Source organism: Dromiciops gliroides, chromosome 1 (genome assembly GCF_019393635.1).
Source record: "Dromiciops gliroides isolate mDroGli1 chromosome 1, mDroGli1.pri, whole genome shotgun sequence".
Classification (NCBI taxonomy): Eukaryota; Metazoa; Chordata; class Mammalia; order Microbiotheria; family Microbiotheriidae; genus Dromiciops; species Dromiciops gliroides.
Genome location: NC_057861.1, coordinates 528,879,231 through 528,896,249, shown reverse-complemented (window position 1 = coordinate 528,896,249; position 17,019 = coordinate 528,879,231). Strand labels below are relative to the sequence as shown.

The 17,019-nt window shown below is 41.4% G+C and overlaps 1 protein-coding gene across 1 annotated transcript in view; it reads right to left on the bottom strand.

The window, feature by feature from the left end:
• MMD2 (monocyte to macrophage differentiation associated 2) overlaps positions 1-17,019 on the bottom strand; it is a 118,681-nt gene that overhangs the window by 14,405 nt on the left and 87,257 nt on the right. The window contains exons 2-4 of the mRNA XM_043978608.1: positions 8,799-8,880; positions 4,396-4,556; positions 485-559 (exon numbers count right to left, since the gene is read on the bottom strand). Of these exons, the coding sequence (XP_043834543.1) occupies positions 485-559; positions 4,396-4,556; positions 8,799-8,880 (318 nt within the window). The remainder of the gene's footprint in view (positions 1-484; positions 560-4,395; positions 4,557-8,798; positions 8,881-17,019) is intronic.

Genomic DNA, 17,019 nt, shown 5'->3' with positions numbered 1-17,019 from the left:
TTTCTTAGAAAAGTTATTGATACAGTTGCAGTTATCAGCTGTCTATAATCTACTTCTCACCCTTTGCAAATATGGGTTTTGGCTGCCCTGTTCACTACTGCTTCCCACCCAAAAGCCCAAGTCAAAGTTACTAAATGAGGGGATATACACACACCTCTTTATATGTATATATGCATGTACATGTACATATAAACACACACATAGGTGTGCATATATCTGTATATACATATGTGTATTGTATATTCATGTACACGTACATATACAAATGCCTATGTGCAAGCACATGCATGTATATATACATACAATACATGCATGCATACATACATACCCTGCTCCTTTCTATGGAATCTTAGAACACAATGGTTTCCTTACTTCAGAAATCACTAAATTCATTTCCACCTTTATTTTTAAGAATCCTGATGCTGAAAGAAGGCTTCAGGCAGTGGGTGAGCAGTCCCAGACTGCAGCTCCATGCTCTACTCACCAGGGGGCGTATGATGCTGCTATAAAGAAATAGATCACCATTCTGTCAAACATATGCAGGCAGTGTTCCACCATCCTATGAGCAAGGGGGGAAAAACACAGTTTATTATGGCCAGGACATTATTCTTATGAAAGAAATATCAAAACATAGAGCAATGCTGCTGAAAACATAGGCATGGGGGCAGGTAGGTGGAGCAGTGGATAGAGCCCTGGAGTCAGGAGGACCTGAATTCAAATCTGACCTCAAACACTTAACACTTACTGGTTGTGTGACCTTGGGCAAGTCACTTAACCCCAATTGCCACACAAAAAAAGAAAAAGAAAAAAGAAAATACAGGCGTGGGAAATGTAAATACAAATAAGGCTGGGGGGAGGGGAAGCTGTGAATGGGGAGTCAGAGTACCTGGCTTCACATTCTAATGCTGCTCTTGAGAATTCCTCATCCTGATGAAATTATAATCCACATTATAGCCTCCACACCCCAAAATGTCACTGGGTTCTATTAGATGGTGCTATGCCAAAATGTACCATTTATAGTAGCCGTCAAATTATGGAATGTATGCTAACAAAAGAATAGGTAGTGGGGGTAGCTAGGTGGCACAGTGGATGAAGCGCTGGCCCTGGATTCAGGAGGACCTGAGTTCAGAGTCAGCTTCAGACACTTGATACTTACTAGCTGTGTGACCCTGGGCAAGTCACTTAAACCCCATTGCCCTGAAAAAAAAAAAAAGAATAGGTAGCACAAAGGCTTATAGATTCCCGCTCCAAATGAAACAATAGAGCACTGATTTGTCTCTACCATATTATTATTATTCATCTTTGCCAAAGACAGACTGGGATGCAGGTGTGCTATAAAAAGTCTGAGAGACACAAATGCCCTTAGCTACAGCCTCTCCCTATTCTGCTTACCCATTAAGTTTCTACTCCTAACCAGCTGCCAAGGAGCTGACTCTCCTTGGCATTCCATCATGGCTCACTCTTTCCCTCACTACAGAATTACACAGAGGCTGAATGCCACAGTCTCAACTCGGTGGATTGCAGGTGGCTAAGTCTACATCAGCAAGCTCCTTTACTCTCATGACTCCATTTTGGGGTTTTCTTGGCAAAGATATGGGAGTAGTTTGCCATTTCCTTCTCCAGCTTATTTTCTAGATGAGGAACTGAAGCAAACAGGGTTATGTGACTTGTCCAAGGTCACACAGCTAGTATGTGTGTTTTCTTTCTTTCGTTTTGTTTTGTGGGGCAATGATGGTTAAGTGACTTGCCCAGGGTCACACAGCTATTAAGTGTCAAGTATCTGAGGCCAGATTTGAACTCAGGTCCTCTTGAATCCAGGGCCAGTGCTTTATCCACTGCACCACCTAGCTGCCCCCAGTATGTGTGTTTTCTGAGTATGGATTTGAACTCATGAAGAGGAATCTGCCTGATTCCAAGCCCAGTGCTCTATCCACTGTACCACCTACCTGTCTGCCTGACACATAGTTGGTGCTTAATAAATGTTGATTGATTGATTAAAAATAATAGCTCATGTTTCTATAACTTTTTTTTTTTGCAGGGCAATGAGGGTTAAGCGACTTTCCCAAGATTACATAGCTCAGACATCAAGTGTCTGAGGCCAGATTTGAACTCAGGTCCTCCTGAATCCAGGGCTGGTGCTTTATCCATTATTCCACCTAGCTACCCCTCTATAACTCCTTAAGGTTCACACAGCACTTTTCCCAAAACAAGCCTATGTGATAAGTTCTACAAGTAGTCTTCTCCTTACTTTCCAGAGGAAGAAACAGAGGTTTGAAAGGTCAAAAACTTCCGTGGAATCACAGACCTAATAAATGTCAGAGCCAGTTCCTGAAATCAGGTATTATTACAATTAAGAAGGCAGAAAGAACTGAGTTTCAAATCTGACTTCAAACATTTGCTAGCTATGTGACCCTGGGCAAGTAACATAACTACTATCTGCCTCAGTTTCCTCAAATGTAAAATGGAGATAATAATAGCATCCACTTCCAAAGGCTGTTGTCAGCATGAAATGAGATAATATTTGTAAAGCACTTAGCACAGTGCCTGGCACACAGTAGGCACTTAATAAATGCTTTATTCCCTTCCTTTCCCTAATCATGTCACTATGAGGCTCCTCATCTGTAAAATGGGGATGATGATATACCTACCTCATAGGGTTGTGAGTATTAAATGACATAATGTCTGTAGAGCCCTTTGCAAACCTTGAAGAGCCAGGTAAACAGAAGTTATTATTATTATTATATTTTATTATCTACAAAAAAAGCAGTAGCTACTGCCAACAGTCCAGAGCACCAGTTCTCAGAGTGTGGTCCATGGTCCCCTAGGAGTCCCTGACACTTTTTGAGGAGAGGGGGCTTGGAGGTCAAAGCTATTTTCTTTTTTTTTTTTTTTGAGTCAATGAGGGTTAAGTGACTTGCCCAGGGTCACATAGCTAGTAAGTATCAAGTGTCTGAAGCTGAATTTGAACTCAGGTCCTCCTGAATCCAGGGCCAGAGCTTTATCCACTATGCCACCTAGCTGCCCCCCAAAACTATTTTCATAATAACACCAATATGTTTTATTTTAATGCAGTAAATATTGGTGGTGTGTGAATATGTGAAATGTGTGAAATATATGTGTGGGCAAGGGGGTAGAGGGTAATAGGTAATAAGACTGGAAAGGTAGGATGGAGCAGGGTTGTAAGAAGCTTTAAATACTAAAGGGAGGAGTTTATCATCTTAAAGGTAATGACTAGGGAAGTCACTAGAGTTTATTGAATAAGGAAGTGACATGATCCCCATCTCTTCTCCCCTCTAGTATTGAAATTCCAGATCTCCTGAGGACTGCAACAACAGTTCAAATCAATATAATGAGTATTTATGTAACACCTAATATATGCCTGGTACTGTGGTAGACAACGGGGTTACAAAGGGAAAAACAAAACAATTCCTCCCTGCAAAGAGTTTACTTTCTTTAAGGGAGAAACAAGTGCCCATATAAGTAAATAGAACATACAAGGGATAGGCATGGGGATGGGATTTCATTAGTAAAATGAAGAAATTTTCTCTACCATTGCACCTTCTCTCAAGCTTAGAATCTAAGAGAGTTGCCTAAACCACTGAAAGTTTGTGACTTGCCCAGTATGTGTCATACATCCAGTATGTGTCAAAGGCAGGACCAGGTCTCCTTGGCTCCAAGACAATTTTCCGTGCCATTCTTGCCTCTTGAAAAACCCAAACATTATACAAAATAATTTCAAAGGACCAACAGCTTTTGTTGGATGGAAATAAGGATGCAGTAGAACAAGCCTGTACCAGCTTTTGAAAACTGATTGTTTTGTTTGTTTTGTTTTGTTTTTTAGTAAGGCAATTGGGGTTAAGTGACTTGCCCAGGGTCACACAGCTAGTAAGTGTTAAGTGTCTGAGGCTGGATTTGAACTCAGGTACTCCTGAATCCAGGGCCGGTGCTCTATCCACTGCGCCATCTAGCTGCCCCTGAAAACTGATTGTTAAATTTTCAGTGTGAGCATTTATACTTCAGAAATTGTCAAATGCTACAAATTAGGACTTAATTGTTATTACTGGTTGTCTAGACTTAAGAAAGTGAAAAAGAAAAAAATGCAAATTAAACTTAAAGGTTCTGTTGTGAATTTTGTAGAGCTGGTTGTTAAACATTTATCAGCAAATCCCTGCATAGAACCCTATGGTTCATTCATAAAAAGAAAAAGAGGGAGAGCTAGAACCAGACGAAGGCACAGAGAGAAACATAGGGAGGGGAGAAGAGAAAAGCAGAGAGAGAGAGAGAGAGAGAGAGAGAGAGAGAGAGAATGAATGTGGGCAGAGGATGCTGATTCATGGGTAAGCCTTCACTGTCCCCTCCCATTTTGCTTTCTTATAGGAGAAGATGCTGCCTTACCTGAGGTGTCTTTTCTTCCAGGAGACAGTGTGGAAAATTGTGGAGACAACAAAGAGGCCACACAGGCCAAAGCCATAGATCCAAGCAGAAATCGTTTCCCAATCATCGTCAGACAGGAAGTAAAGGTTGGAACTGCCAAGGATGCTGGGGATAATCCAGAACTAGAAACGGAGAATGGGTTTCAGTTGGCTGTGGTAGTTGGGTCATTCATACAAGCCAATTATCTCAGACTTGGCCCTACACTTTCATAAACTACCTACTAGAGAAAGGGCAGCAGTGGGGATTGGATCTGTCTATAAGGAAACTTCCTCTTTCAATACAGGTTGGCCCCCTCTCTGCAACTTATATTCTTAGAGAGTTACCTAGGGCAAGAAAGAAAAAAAAAGACAACATGCCAGCATACCCTTTAATGGCACGTCACTGGTCAATAATCTATCCATACTGCCCAGTAAAGCAAGGCCTGGGTCACAGAAAGATGAAATGATTTGCCCTAGGTCACACAGCCAGTAAATATGTGTCAGGGATTGGACTTGAACCCAGGTCTTCCCGGCTTTGAGACCATTTTTTTTTCTTTTGAGGCTAGTTTTCTATCCACTATACTACTAGAATAAAGAATTTTTCTCGAAAGGATTAGAGATCATCTGTCCCAAGCCTTTCATGTTATAGAAAACCCTTCAATTTTCTTCTCTATTGTAATCATTGTTTCTTTGTTTGAACTGGTCTTAGAGGGATTGTGGTTGTTGGCAGCTTGGCTAGGCTGGGTGCAGCCATGCTTCTCTAGCTCACTTTTGGGAGGAGAGAATTCCAGTAAAATAAGAAAGTAGAAGATTTCAAAGTCTGCCAACCCAAGGCAAACGGACAGCCCCTGTAGCTGGGGGCAAGGAGACTCACGTCTGTCACTAAGGTAAAGGAAACTTTAAAAACATTGGACCCAGAATCATGAGACTTATCTTACTACATTTGGTTCCACATTGTAACTGGTGGATAACAAGAAGCCACCTTGGAGTTAAGATTCCTGAGCTCCAGTCATGACTCTGACCCTGGCTAAGCAGCATGACTCAGTTTCCTCATTTATAAATGAGGACAATAATAGTAGTGATCACATTATATCTGCGTAGTATTTTATGGTTTACACTGTGCTTCACATCCATTTTCCAATTTGATTCTTACAACAACTTTGTGAAGTCAATAATTTAGGTATCTTTATCTCCCCTGTAGAAATGAGGAAACTGAGATGCTGAGAAGGGAAGTGATTCCCCTGAATTTTCACAGACAGATGGCAGTTGAGTTGGCATTCAAAACCAGATCTTCTGAATTTTCCAATGATTTTATCTCACAAGAGTTCTAGGATCTTTATTCTAGAGATGGAAGTAACTTCAGAGGCTGTGAAGTGCAAATCCTCTCATTGTAAGTGACTAGCCCAATGTCAGATAGGCAGTGAGTTTAAGGGGTTAGGAATTCAATCCAGGTCTTCTGATTCCAGAGCCTCTTTCCACTGTATCATGCTGAGATAGTGAACAGGAAAGAAATTAATACTAGCATGTATATCATCAAAGCAATATAGATGACTTTCATGTATGTATACACACATGCACATGCATATATGAAATTTGATCATTACAACAATCCTGGGAGGTGGGTACCATTATGATCTCCATTTTACAAATGAGGAAACTGAGGCAAAGAGAGGTTGTGATTTGCCCAAGGTTACACAGCTAGTAAGTCTCTGAGGCTGGTATGATCACAGGTCTTCCTGACTCCAAGTTCATTACTTTATGTACTATGCCACCTAATTCCCTTAAGTACTATACAGGAATATAGTATTATTAAACACCACTTAAATGGCTATTATTTTTGACTGCTTTGTACTAGAATTATGTGTATATATCTTGTCATTCCAATTAGACTGTAAGCTTCTGGAAGTTAGGGACTACATCTTATATTTCTCTAGTTGACTACACAGTGCCTTAGACTTAGTACGTGTAGGGGCAGCTAGGTGGTGCAGTGGATAAAGCTCTGGCGCTGGATTTAGGAGGACCTGAGTTCAAATCTGACCTCAGACACTTGACACTCACTAGCTGTGTGACCCTGGGCAAGTCACTTAATCCTCATTGCCCTGCAAAGAAAAAAAAAAGACTTAGTAGGGGTTCAATATATGCTGAATTGTGTGAGTGAGCCTGATACCTTGAGATTAGAATACCCTCTTCCCAACACTCCCTTAAATATGAATACTCTGTATTTTGGGAATATCTTTCCCTTGAATTTCTCCAAACACCATAAAAATATAATTTTTGTAGTTATGCTTCACATTATGTCAATGAAGCAATAGTGCTTACATTTACTATAGCATCTTTATTCTGGAACTTAAAACACTATATATCTAAGACATCCATTCATCCTTCTATCCATTTATCTATCAACCTTTCTATCTACCTACCTGTCTGTCCTTCCATCCATCTGTCTCCCAACATTACAGAATTAAGCTAGGCTTATGCTATATTGTACAATATGGCAAGTAAAATGAATGATGTATTTAAAAACAGATCCTGTTCTCATTTTCAATCTGGACTGCAACCATATGGTGTTCTAATTACTAGTCTTTTTAAAAAAATATGTGAAATCCTTCTCCCCCTCCCCCATCTTTTTAACTGTAAAGAAATGACTCCTTCTGTGGTTATGTTACATTCCTCTTTCCAACATGGCATAGTGGAAGGACCACTATATTGAAGTCAGAAGACCTGGTTTCATATCTTAGATTCACCACTTATTAGTTGTGTGATCTTGGGCAAGTCACTTCATTTCTTTAATTTTCTCTTGTGTAGTATGAAGGGGCTAAACTTGATGATCTTCCACTTCTAATATTCTATGATTCCCTGAACCATTTTCTTGATATTCAATTGACCCAAACTTAGCAAGGGATTTATATTGGTAATAGCTATAGAAGGGACAGGAAAATAACTCAAAGAAGAATGTTAAGAGAGTTCAATAACTCCAGCTGTAGAAAACACACTCTTGCAAGCATCATTGGCCAAGAATTTGGTAAAACCGTGGGTCAAAGGTGACCAGACTATCCTCAGCAAAACAATTATTCAAGACAATTCCAAAGGATTCATGATGGAAAATGCTCTCCACATCCAGAAAAAATAATTGTGGAAGCTGGATGCAGATTGAACCATACTATTTCTACTTTTTTGTTGTTGAGGTTCTTCCCTTGTGTTCTGATTCTTCTTTCATAACATGACTAATGCAGAAATATGTTTAATGTGATCGTACCTAGTTTTAATTTAATGTGATATAACCTAGTTCAGATTGCTTTCTGTCTTGGGGAGGGAGGCGAAAAATTTTGAAACTCAAAATTTTATAAAAACAAATGTTGAAAACTATCTTTGGGGCAACTAGGTGGCACAGTGAATATAAGAACTGGCCCTGGATTCAGGAGGACCTGAGTTCAAATTCGGTCTCAGACACTTGCCACTTACTAGCTGTCATTGCCCCACAAAAGAAATAAAAACAAAACAAAAAACAAACCCAACCCTATCTTTAACATGTGACTAGAAAAAATAAAATACTTTTAAGACTGAAAAATAAATAAATAAATAATTTTTTTAAAGGAAAAAAGGGAACCAGAATCACTACCCAAAACAAAACCATCATCACAGACAAGGACTCATGTCCTGTGAAGAATTATTGCTGTCTCTTACCTAACCCTCAGCCAAATAGATCCAATCATGTTTCTCTTTCCCTAAGACTTTCTTCCATCTCTTGCCCTGAAAAATGGAATTTTCCCAGAAACTGGGGGAAGAGGGAGCATCCTGAGTAAGTATATTTATTTTCCCAGTCTTTTTTTTTTTGCAGGGCAATGAGGGTTAAGTGACTTGCCCAGAGTCACACAGTTAGTGTCAAGTGTCTGAGTCAAGATTTGAACTCAGGTCCTCCTGAATCCAGGGCCGGTGCTTTATCCACTGCACCACCTAGTTGCCCCCAGTATATTTATTTTTTAATAACAACAACAACAACAAAAAACCACTGAGAGATTTCTTCCCTCAAACACAGATGGATGAAACTAAGGGCTTCTTTGCTGAGAAATGCATCATGGTACAATTTTGACACCAAAGGCAAAGCTTCTCCCAGGCCTGGATTCACTTGAGTGATCCTCACAATAAGATTATACTGATTTCTCTGAAATCGATGAGAACCCAAAAAGACCCCATGAGCTCCTTATGGCCTAATGTTCCTACATTCTTGGTGGTCACCATGACAATTCCATCATTTTGAAATGCAGTGTATGTCTGAAAGGTTGATGTACACTTTTCCTTTCCCTATCCACCAAGGGGAGTACACAGAGAAAAGTCTGACAAAGCTCTGTCCTCCTAAGCCCTAACTAAATAAAAAGGAAAACTCACAGCATGTGTGGCACAGTTGGCTGCATGTTCATATTCTGTAGGCTGGTACCTTTTGTTGGCCGGAACCCTGTGATTCATGAACCTAGAATGAAAAACAAGAACCCTAGTAAACTCCATTGGCAGCACGCAGTAAACTGGTGAGGCTGGAGATGTGCCAGAGACTGAAGTCAATTATCATTTGAGGGACTGAAGCACAGTTCCACATACAACACAATAATTAAGTATTATAAAGAACTAGGGGCTCATTATACACCAGCATCAGTTCAGAAGGTGGTACTTCTGGACACCTGTCACACAGTGAGGAGATTTTATATCATCCATGAATAATGATATCTTTGCCTCATGTCCATATGGCCTGGGTAACTTTACCCTGTTTCATGGTTACAGAATGGCACCCCTAACCCTGGTCACCAGCCATCTTCCAACACACATGCCATTGGTCAAAAGTGGGATAGAGAGTTTAGCTTGCTTGATGCAAATCCATCACCCCTCCTGAAAACAATTCCACAAAAAAGCAAACAATTCAAAGGAGCTCGTTCTACTTGCTAGTAGAATTATAGGACCCCAGATTTAGAAATGGAGGAAACTCAGAGGCCAATCCCCTTATTTTATGGAGGAAGAAACTGAGATACAGGGAGGTTGAATGATTTGCCCAAGTCTGCACAGGTTAGCAATGGGCAGAGGCAAAGTTTGAAGTCTGGTCTTCTGACTCCAGATTCAATGCTTTTTCCACTGAACCATCATCTTCACATACAAAAGACAGAATTATTATTAGCAGAGAACAATATCATTCTCCCGTTCACAACAACCCTGTGAGGTAGGTCACTCAAGAAGTATCATCCCCATTTTCCAGATGAGGAAACTGAGTTTCATAGTAGTTAAGTGACAGATGTGCCCAAGGTCAGGCAGATAGTAATCAGTCAAGCCAAGGCTGGAAGCCAGGTCCTTTGACTTCCTAGTCCAGCACTCTTTCTAACACACCTGTTTCTCCCTTCTTTTTCATCCTCATCTCCCCTCCACTTGTAAAGTAGCTGTCCCTTCAAATACATACCTTGGATTTCAAGAATCTTTTAGTAGCAGCAGCGGCAGCAGCAGAGACCTTTGCATATCCAGAGCAGGGTGAGTTTGCTCTGTGGCATTTCATCCCTGCATAGAAATTCCTGATACTGAGATGAGAGTCTTCTTTTAGTCTTCTAGGTTCCAATACATCTCTGCCATCCACACAGATTCAAGACCATGGGACATCTCGGACCTGACATCACAGCATACGGGTCCCCTATGTACAGAGAAGTAGCTCTCCTCTCATTTCCCCCACCCACTCAGACAGGAGCCAACAGCTCTCAGTATTATTGATCTGGTTGGACACTGTGATTATTCTGCCTTTGACATTCTTCTCTTCTGCCCTGAATCCTACATCCCAAGGTAGACAACCTAGCACTCCCAAGTCCCAGATTCTGTGAGATGCTCCAAAGCTCTCCTTGGGTATTCTGTTCCTTCTTTATCTAGCATACTCTGTCCCTGTGGTATGCCCAATGTCTCTCTGTGCTTTCTCCCACCCTCCCACCTCTCTCTCTCTCTCTCTCTCTCTCTCTCTCTCTCTCTCTCTCTCGATAATGAGGGTTAAGTGACTTTCCCAGGGTCACACAGCTAGTAAGTGTCAAGTGTCTGAAGCTAGATTCGAACTTAGGTCCTCCTGAATCTAGGGCCAGTGCTTTATCCACTGTTCCACCTAGTTGCGTACCGCCCCAATTTCTCTTTCATCATCTCCCTTGACTTATATTCTCCAAACTTCTGACAAGTTTCTCCCAAGGGAGCTGACAGCTAGGCACACACACAAGAACAGAAATGAAAAAATACCCGGGCATCTCATGCCATTGAAAACGCAATCCTGTACCAATCCTTTGAGCCCCCTTCTACCTAAACTCTCCCATATGCAAGACTTCTGCCTGTCTTCCTGTCTTTGCCATTACATCTCACTGGTCAAATCGACTGGCTAAATCCTCCCAGGTAAAACTCCTCCTCAGCTGTGTGAAGTATCATAATAAAATAACGTAATTTATTTATTTATTTATTTATTTATTTATTTTTAGTGAGGCAATGGGGTTAAGTGACTTGCCCAGGGTCACACAGCTAGTAAGTGTTAAGTGTCTGAGGCCGGATTTGAACTCAGGCACTCCTGACTCCAGGGCCGGTACTCTATCCACTGCGCCACCTAGCTGCCCCAATGTAATTTATTTTTAAACAAACATATGCATAGGATCCTAGATCTCAAGCTGGAAGTCTCTTGGAAATATCTAGTCCACTCCCCTGTCCCCATTTTATAGATGAGGGAACTGAGACCAAAGGAAGGTAAGGCCTAAGGCCGCACAGGTAGTAAATATGAGAAGTGGGATTTGAAGCCAGATCCTCTAACTCCAGAGTTAGTACTCTGTTCACTGTACAATGCTGCATTCAGACAAGTTTCATTTTCAAAGCTATCATTCTGGGAGGGCTTATGCTTATTTTTACAATGCTGCCACAAACTAGAACATTGCTAGAACTTTTCCTTTGTGGAAATGTCGTAAGAAAATTAGACATAACTATTGTGTTGTATCACCATCGTCACTAACACCACCACCACCACCATCATTATCATCTTAATGTTGTCCTAGAGCTTCATGGTGTATCTTTTCCCACCACTTGGTTTTCAGTGGCTCTTGGTTGTTTCTAAAAATCAAATCTACCCTCATCCTAATTTGTCACTATTGAGTCTCTGAAGGCAGTCGCAGGTTGTCTCAACTGCATCTGGAACAATGGGAGCTTAGTTCTAATAAAGGTATCTCCCTAGGGGAGTGCTTCAAAAGGAGACTTATTTGTATGGACAAGCTCTATTATGTCTTTTTTTTTTTTAAAGCATCAGTCTTATTATCCTATTATAATCACATCTCACATGCCCTGGACTGCCCCTTAACAGAATTTTACTTTGTTCCCAATGTCAAAAGTCATCATTAAATCTTTCATTTTAAAAAGTCTGACTGGGTAAACTACAGCCCTCCCTTCATGATGTCTCTCTGGGGCTGACCAACCCATTTACATCCTAACCCAGCCTAGGAGGAGGTAACATATGGTACTGAAGAGAGAGTGTCACCTGTAACAACTCATTGGCAATTCACCCCTCCCCACCATATGGACTCCCTTTTCTCTCTCTATCTCTCTTTTTTGCCATTTCTCTTACTCTCTACAGCTCCCTTTGTTTTTCTTATTCCCTTCCTTTACCTTTATTAGGACTGTCAGATATTGCTTAACCCTGCTCTTGGTCCAGAGGATCAAAGACTGTGCAGATCCCAGGCCTAGCTTTTGACCTGATTTGGGTCAGTGAGTGTTAGTTAGCCATGACCCCAACTTATTAACAACTCTACAGTGTGTGGTGACGGCGGAGGGCAGGCAGTGTAACTAGCAGCTCTCGACACCAGGGATCATCTTATCCAGGGCTCCCCCATCCCTCTATGACCTTGAAGCTTCAGGAACCTACACTCTATACTACAACATTCTAATCTTTCCAAACCAACAGCAGGATCTAAGTAGGAAGCTCATCTGACATCCGGGTAAAAAGACCCAATAACAATTCCTAGACTCTAGAGCTGGTTATATAAAACAATGCAAAGACCCCCTTAATTATATGGAGAGCGAACTGTAACCCCTAAAATGAAATCAGTGTAAATCTAGGGACAGAGGATAGTTAAAGATAAGACATCCAAGGGCAGAGTACTTCATTAGGAAGTATTCACCTTGGATGGAATTGGTTATCTACAAACATTTTCCCAGACATAGCTCACATTAAGCTATGATTTGTAAAGGTGTTGCTGATAACATTAAGGAACCTCCTTAAATCTCACTAAGAAGTTGCCAATCTGTCATGTTCCAGAGGCCATTGTCAAGCATCCTCTCTAGGGATGGCAAGAGTGATCTTAGCAGATGAATATCGGAAAAGCAGCACTCGGGCTCAATCTGTGACACACGGCCTCATCACTTTTATCTGCCTTTAGTGTGCTCCCAGTAGCACAGGAAGGGACCACAGACGATATAGACATCCAGGGAATATATATGTATCCAATGTATTTCTGACAACTTCTCCCAAAGTGATCAGTAGCCAAGTACACACACAATGGAAACAGAAAGGAGAAAATCCACAGGCCCAGACGACTGTAACCACAATGCTATGTCTGAGTTTGCTTGGCATTTATGCCTAAACTTTCTCCCACATGCAGAAAAACCTATATCACCAAGGACGGATCAAATTTGAATATCACACGAGAAATGTTTGTCAGCACTGGTCCTAAGTATTCTCCCCACTCTAGCCCAGGTGAGGCTGGCAAGAGCCAAAGTCCATCTCTAACACTTGGCCCCAGCTCTGCTCCTCTGCTCCTGTGTCTGCTGTTCCCTGCTCATATGTGTACAGACACTCAAGGTCCACAAAATGCTTTCCTCACACCTCTCTGAGAAATCCTGTATGATGGTGCACACCTCTAATCCTTACTAGGGGAAGCTGAGGCTGGTAGATCGTTTGACCTAAGGAGCTCTGAACTTCAGTAGGCACTGAAGCCACTCGGGTGTCTGCACTAAGTCTGGCACCAATGTGAGCTCCCTAGAGCAGGAGTGAGGATAATAGGCCTTCAAAAGAAGGGCAGACAGCTATGTGGTACAGTAGATAGAGCACCAGCCCTGGATTCAGGAGTACCTGAGTTCAAATCTGGCCTCAGACACTTAACACTTACTAGCTGTATGACCCTGGGCAAGTCACTTAACCCCAATTGCCTCACTTAAAAAAAAAAAAAAGAAGGGCAGACTGTCCTGGGTTGGAAATGGTGCAGTTCAAAGCTTCCATGCCAGTTAGCAGTGGGATCAGCTCCTGAGTGGCTGCTGCACCTCCAACCTGGGAGAAATAAAGGGAGACCCGGTCTCAAAAAATAAAGCCAACAAACCAACAGACCTCTCTGGGGAGGGTAGTACAAGTTTGATTATCCCTATTTTATAGATGAACAAAGAAGCTACAAAGGTAACATCAGATCAGGACTCTAATACGAGTCTTTCCACTAAACCACAATGCCTTGCAATGTAATTCAATGTATGGGAAACTAATATTGGAAACCTTGGCATCATAAGGAATGATATTGTAAGGAATGAATGAATATTTTGGTGTTCCATGACCCTCGTTGGATCTCTTCCTGAATTGAGTGTGTTAGTGTGGCATGGTGGAAAGATCACTGAACCTGAAATCAGAGAAGACTGGCATTCAGATCCTAGCCCCAACACTACTGGTTGTATGATGGAATAGGTCACTTAACCGAAGCCTCACTATATTAATCTGTAAAATGGAATAATAAAACTTGTGCTACATTCTATATAGGGTTGTCATGAGGAAAGAGCTTTGTAAATCTTACAGTGTCATAAGAAGGTGAGCTATCATTCTCCTTCTTTTGAACCCATGGCCCTTACTGTTTATACCTATTAGCATGTAGTACTTTCTATTATTATTAATTTGTTAAGTGAATCCTGTCTTTCCAATTAGATTGCAAGCCCCTTAAGAGCAGGACTTGCATTGTATAGTACTGTGCATACCCAGTACCTTGTACTCAAAAGACATGCATATAAAATGACAGAATCTGAAAGTCTGACCAATACCTGACCCAAAATTCCCTTTACAACAAAGGTTCTTATCCTAGAATTCATGGATTTTACTCAATTGGAAGAGAAAGAAAAAAGATTTCTATTTTTACTATCCTCTAACTGAAACTTATCATTTCCTTCAATTATTAATGTTGGCTAAAAAATACCGGTATTTGGAGATGGGGTCTGGGGGCTTCATCAGACCTCTAAAGAATCTATGATACAGGGGCAGCTAGGTGGCGCAGTGGATAGAGCACTGGCCCTGGAATCAGGAGTACCTGAGTTCAAATCCGGCCTCAGACACTTGATACTTACTAGCTGTGTGACCCTGGGCAAGTCACTTAACCCCAATTGCCTCACTAAAAAAAAAAAAAGAAAGAATCTATGATACAGAAGTGATTTTTTGAGACTTGGTCTCCATCTTTCACAGTAGCTGTTGCTACTCATGAGCCCGACCTCTTTGGTGATCATCATAGGAGCTCTGGCTTTCCCCATTTCCAGACTAGAGCAGTTCACTTCTCTTTAGACAGCCTGGTGGCCCCTTTGTTCCTGGAGGGCTTCCCATATTGGTGCCAGATTTAGTGTAGATACCCAATCGATTTTAACTCTACTGCCACTCAGATCTCCTGAACTCAAGAAATCCACCAGCCTCAGCCTTCTCAGCAGCAAAAACTACAGGCATGTATCATCATGTCTGACTCACAAAAGAGGTTAAGAACCCTTCCTCTACAATCTCCCCCAGCAAATGATCATCCAGTCTCTGCTTGAAGACCTCTAGAGAAGAGGAACCCATTTCGGTAAGGTAGCTCCATCCATTTTTATGCCTCTAACTGTAAGGAAGTTTCTCCTGACATCAAGCTTAACTCTGACTTAAGTCTGCAGTTTGTATTCATTGCTTCTAGCTATGTTCTGCCTCTGTGGGACCAAGCAGAATAAGGCTAATCCCTGTTATATTGAGAGCCCTCCAAATCCTTGAAGACTGCTACCAATAAATACTTGCTGCTGATGATAATGACAACAACCAGTATGGAATATTGAAAAGAGGGCTATGAGAAACAAGTCTAAGGCACTGTGTTTCGAGCACTATCCAGGGGACGGGGAGTTTTGCTTCTAGAGAATTGTATTGATTATTTATATAGTCAATGGGAGGCAGTATAGTACAATGGAAAGGGCAGTGGGTCTGACTTTGGGGTCAGAGGACCACATTTCAAATACTGCTTCTGTTACTTACTGTCTGTGTAGCCTTAGACAAGTCACTCAATTTCCCTGGACCTCAGTTTTCTCATTCTTTAGGGTCCTTTCCAGCCCTAAGCCTATGATCCTGTGTTCCCCAGGAGGGGGTAACATACACACATTAACTTGATGTGAATATCTTTGCAGTAACACATGATTTCTTTTGCCTTCTTTTTGGCTCATCAACCATCTTAACTATAATTTGGTCTCTTGAGTGGACCGGTCTGCCAGAAGTGGGTTGCCCTATACAAACAGGCAAGCATTGTAAAGTACATCTCTCATTGTAAAAAGGCAAACAGAAATTCATGTTGATAAACTTGTCTCTTGTAAACTTGGTTGGTATGACTTGATTCCCTAGAATCTGCTCACTCTTGAGGAAAACTAGTAATAATCAGGTTCCTGAACATGGAGAAAGCTAAAAACCAAACCCTCAACCATGGTGACCCCACCAAGGTACAGCCACCCTGGGAGACCCAGACTGAAACAGCCAACCACCCTACCCACCTTACCACACATGTGAGCCAGCCACCCTCCTATAGCCTTTTGGATTCAGCTAGAAGTTGGAATGCAGAGGCCAGGAGAACTTGCTAAAAAACTCCACTGATCTTTTTTTTTATTAGCAGAGTATTAGCAGAAACAGACTATTTTTAAAAAATAAACTCCCAAGCCAGACCCGAGAAAACAAAGCCTGAGTAGGCCTGGCTAAGACTCAGCTGGAGAATGGATTTTGTTAACATTCTCTTCCAACTTGGTGGAACAATCTCATACAACAGGACATTATTCTACCGGAGTGGTTGCCAGGCAACCATCCTGCACTTCCCTGCAACCCAATTTGGGGCTTATTTCTCTTCTTTTTTTTTTTTTGCACTCTTTTTCTTGGTTTTATTCTTTTTTTCCTACAAAATTTTAATCCTCTTTCTTCACACAGGCCAGACGTTAAGGGTTCTGTTGTGATGTCATGGTTTCCATGGTAACACATGGATGGTTACTTATTTATTTGTTCATTCATTCATCCATCCATTCATTCCACAAAACCTTCCTTGTCTCACACTAATGTTGGCACTAATGAATATTGGGGAGAGAGAGAGAGAGAGAGAGAGAGAGAGAGAGAGAGAGAGAGAGAGTTACAGAAACAATGAGGTGGAGAAAAGACCCCTGGTGACATAATTCCCATAACCCTAAGGAACTGAGAATATTCCTTTGAAACTGAGATAGGGAAATCCATTTTTCCCCTTCTCATTAAAGAAGTGAATTCCATTCTGAGGCCAAATCCTGGGACTTGTTTGAAACAATTGTTCACTTCATTTGAAGGGGCCTGGGATTGAGAAAGAATCTGGGATGA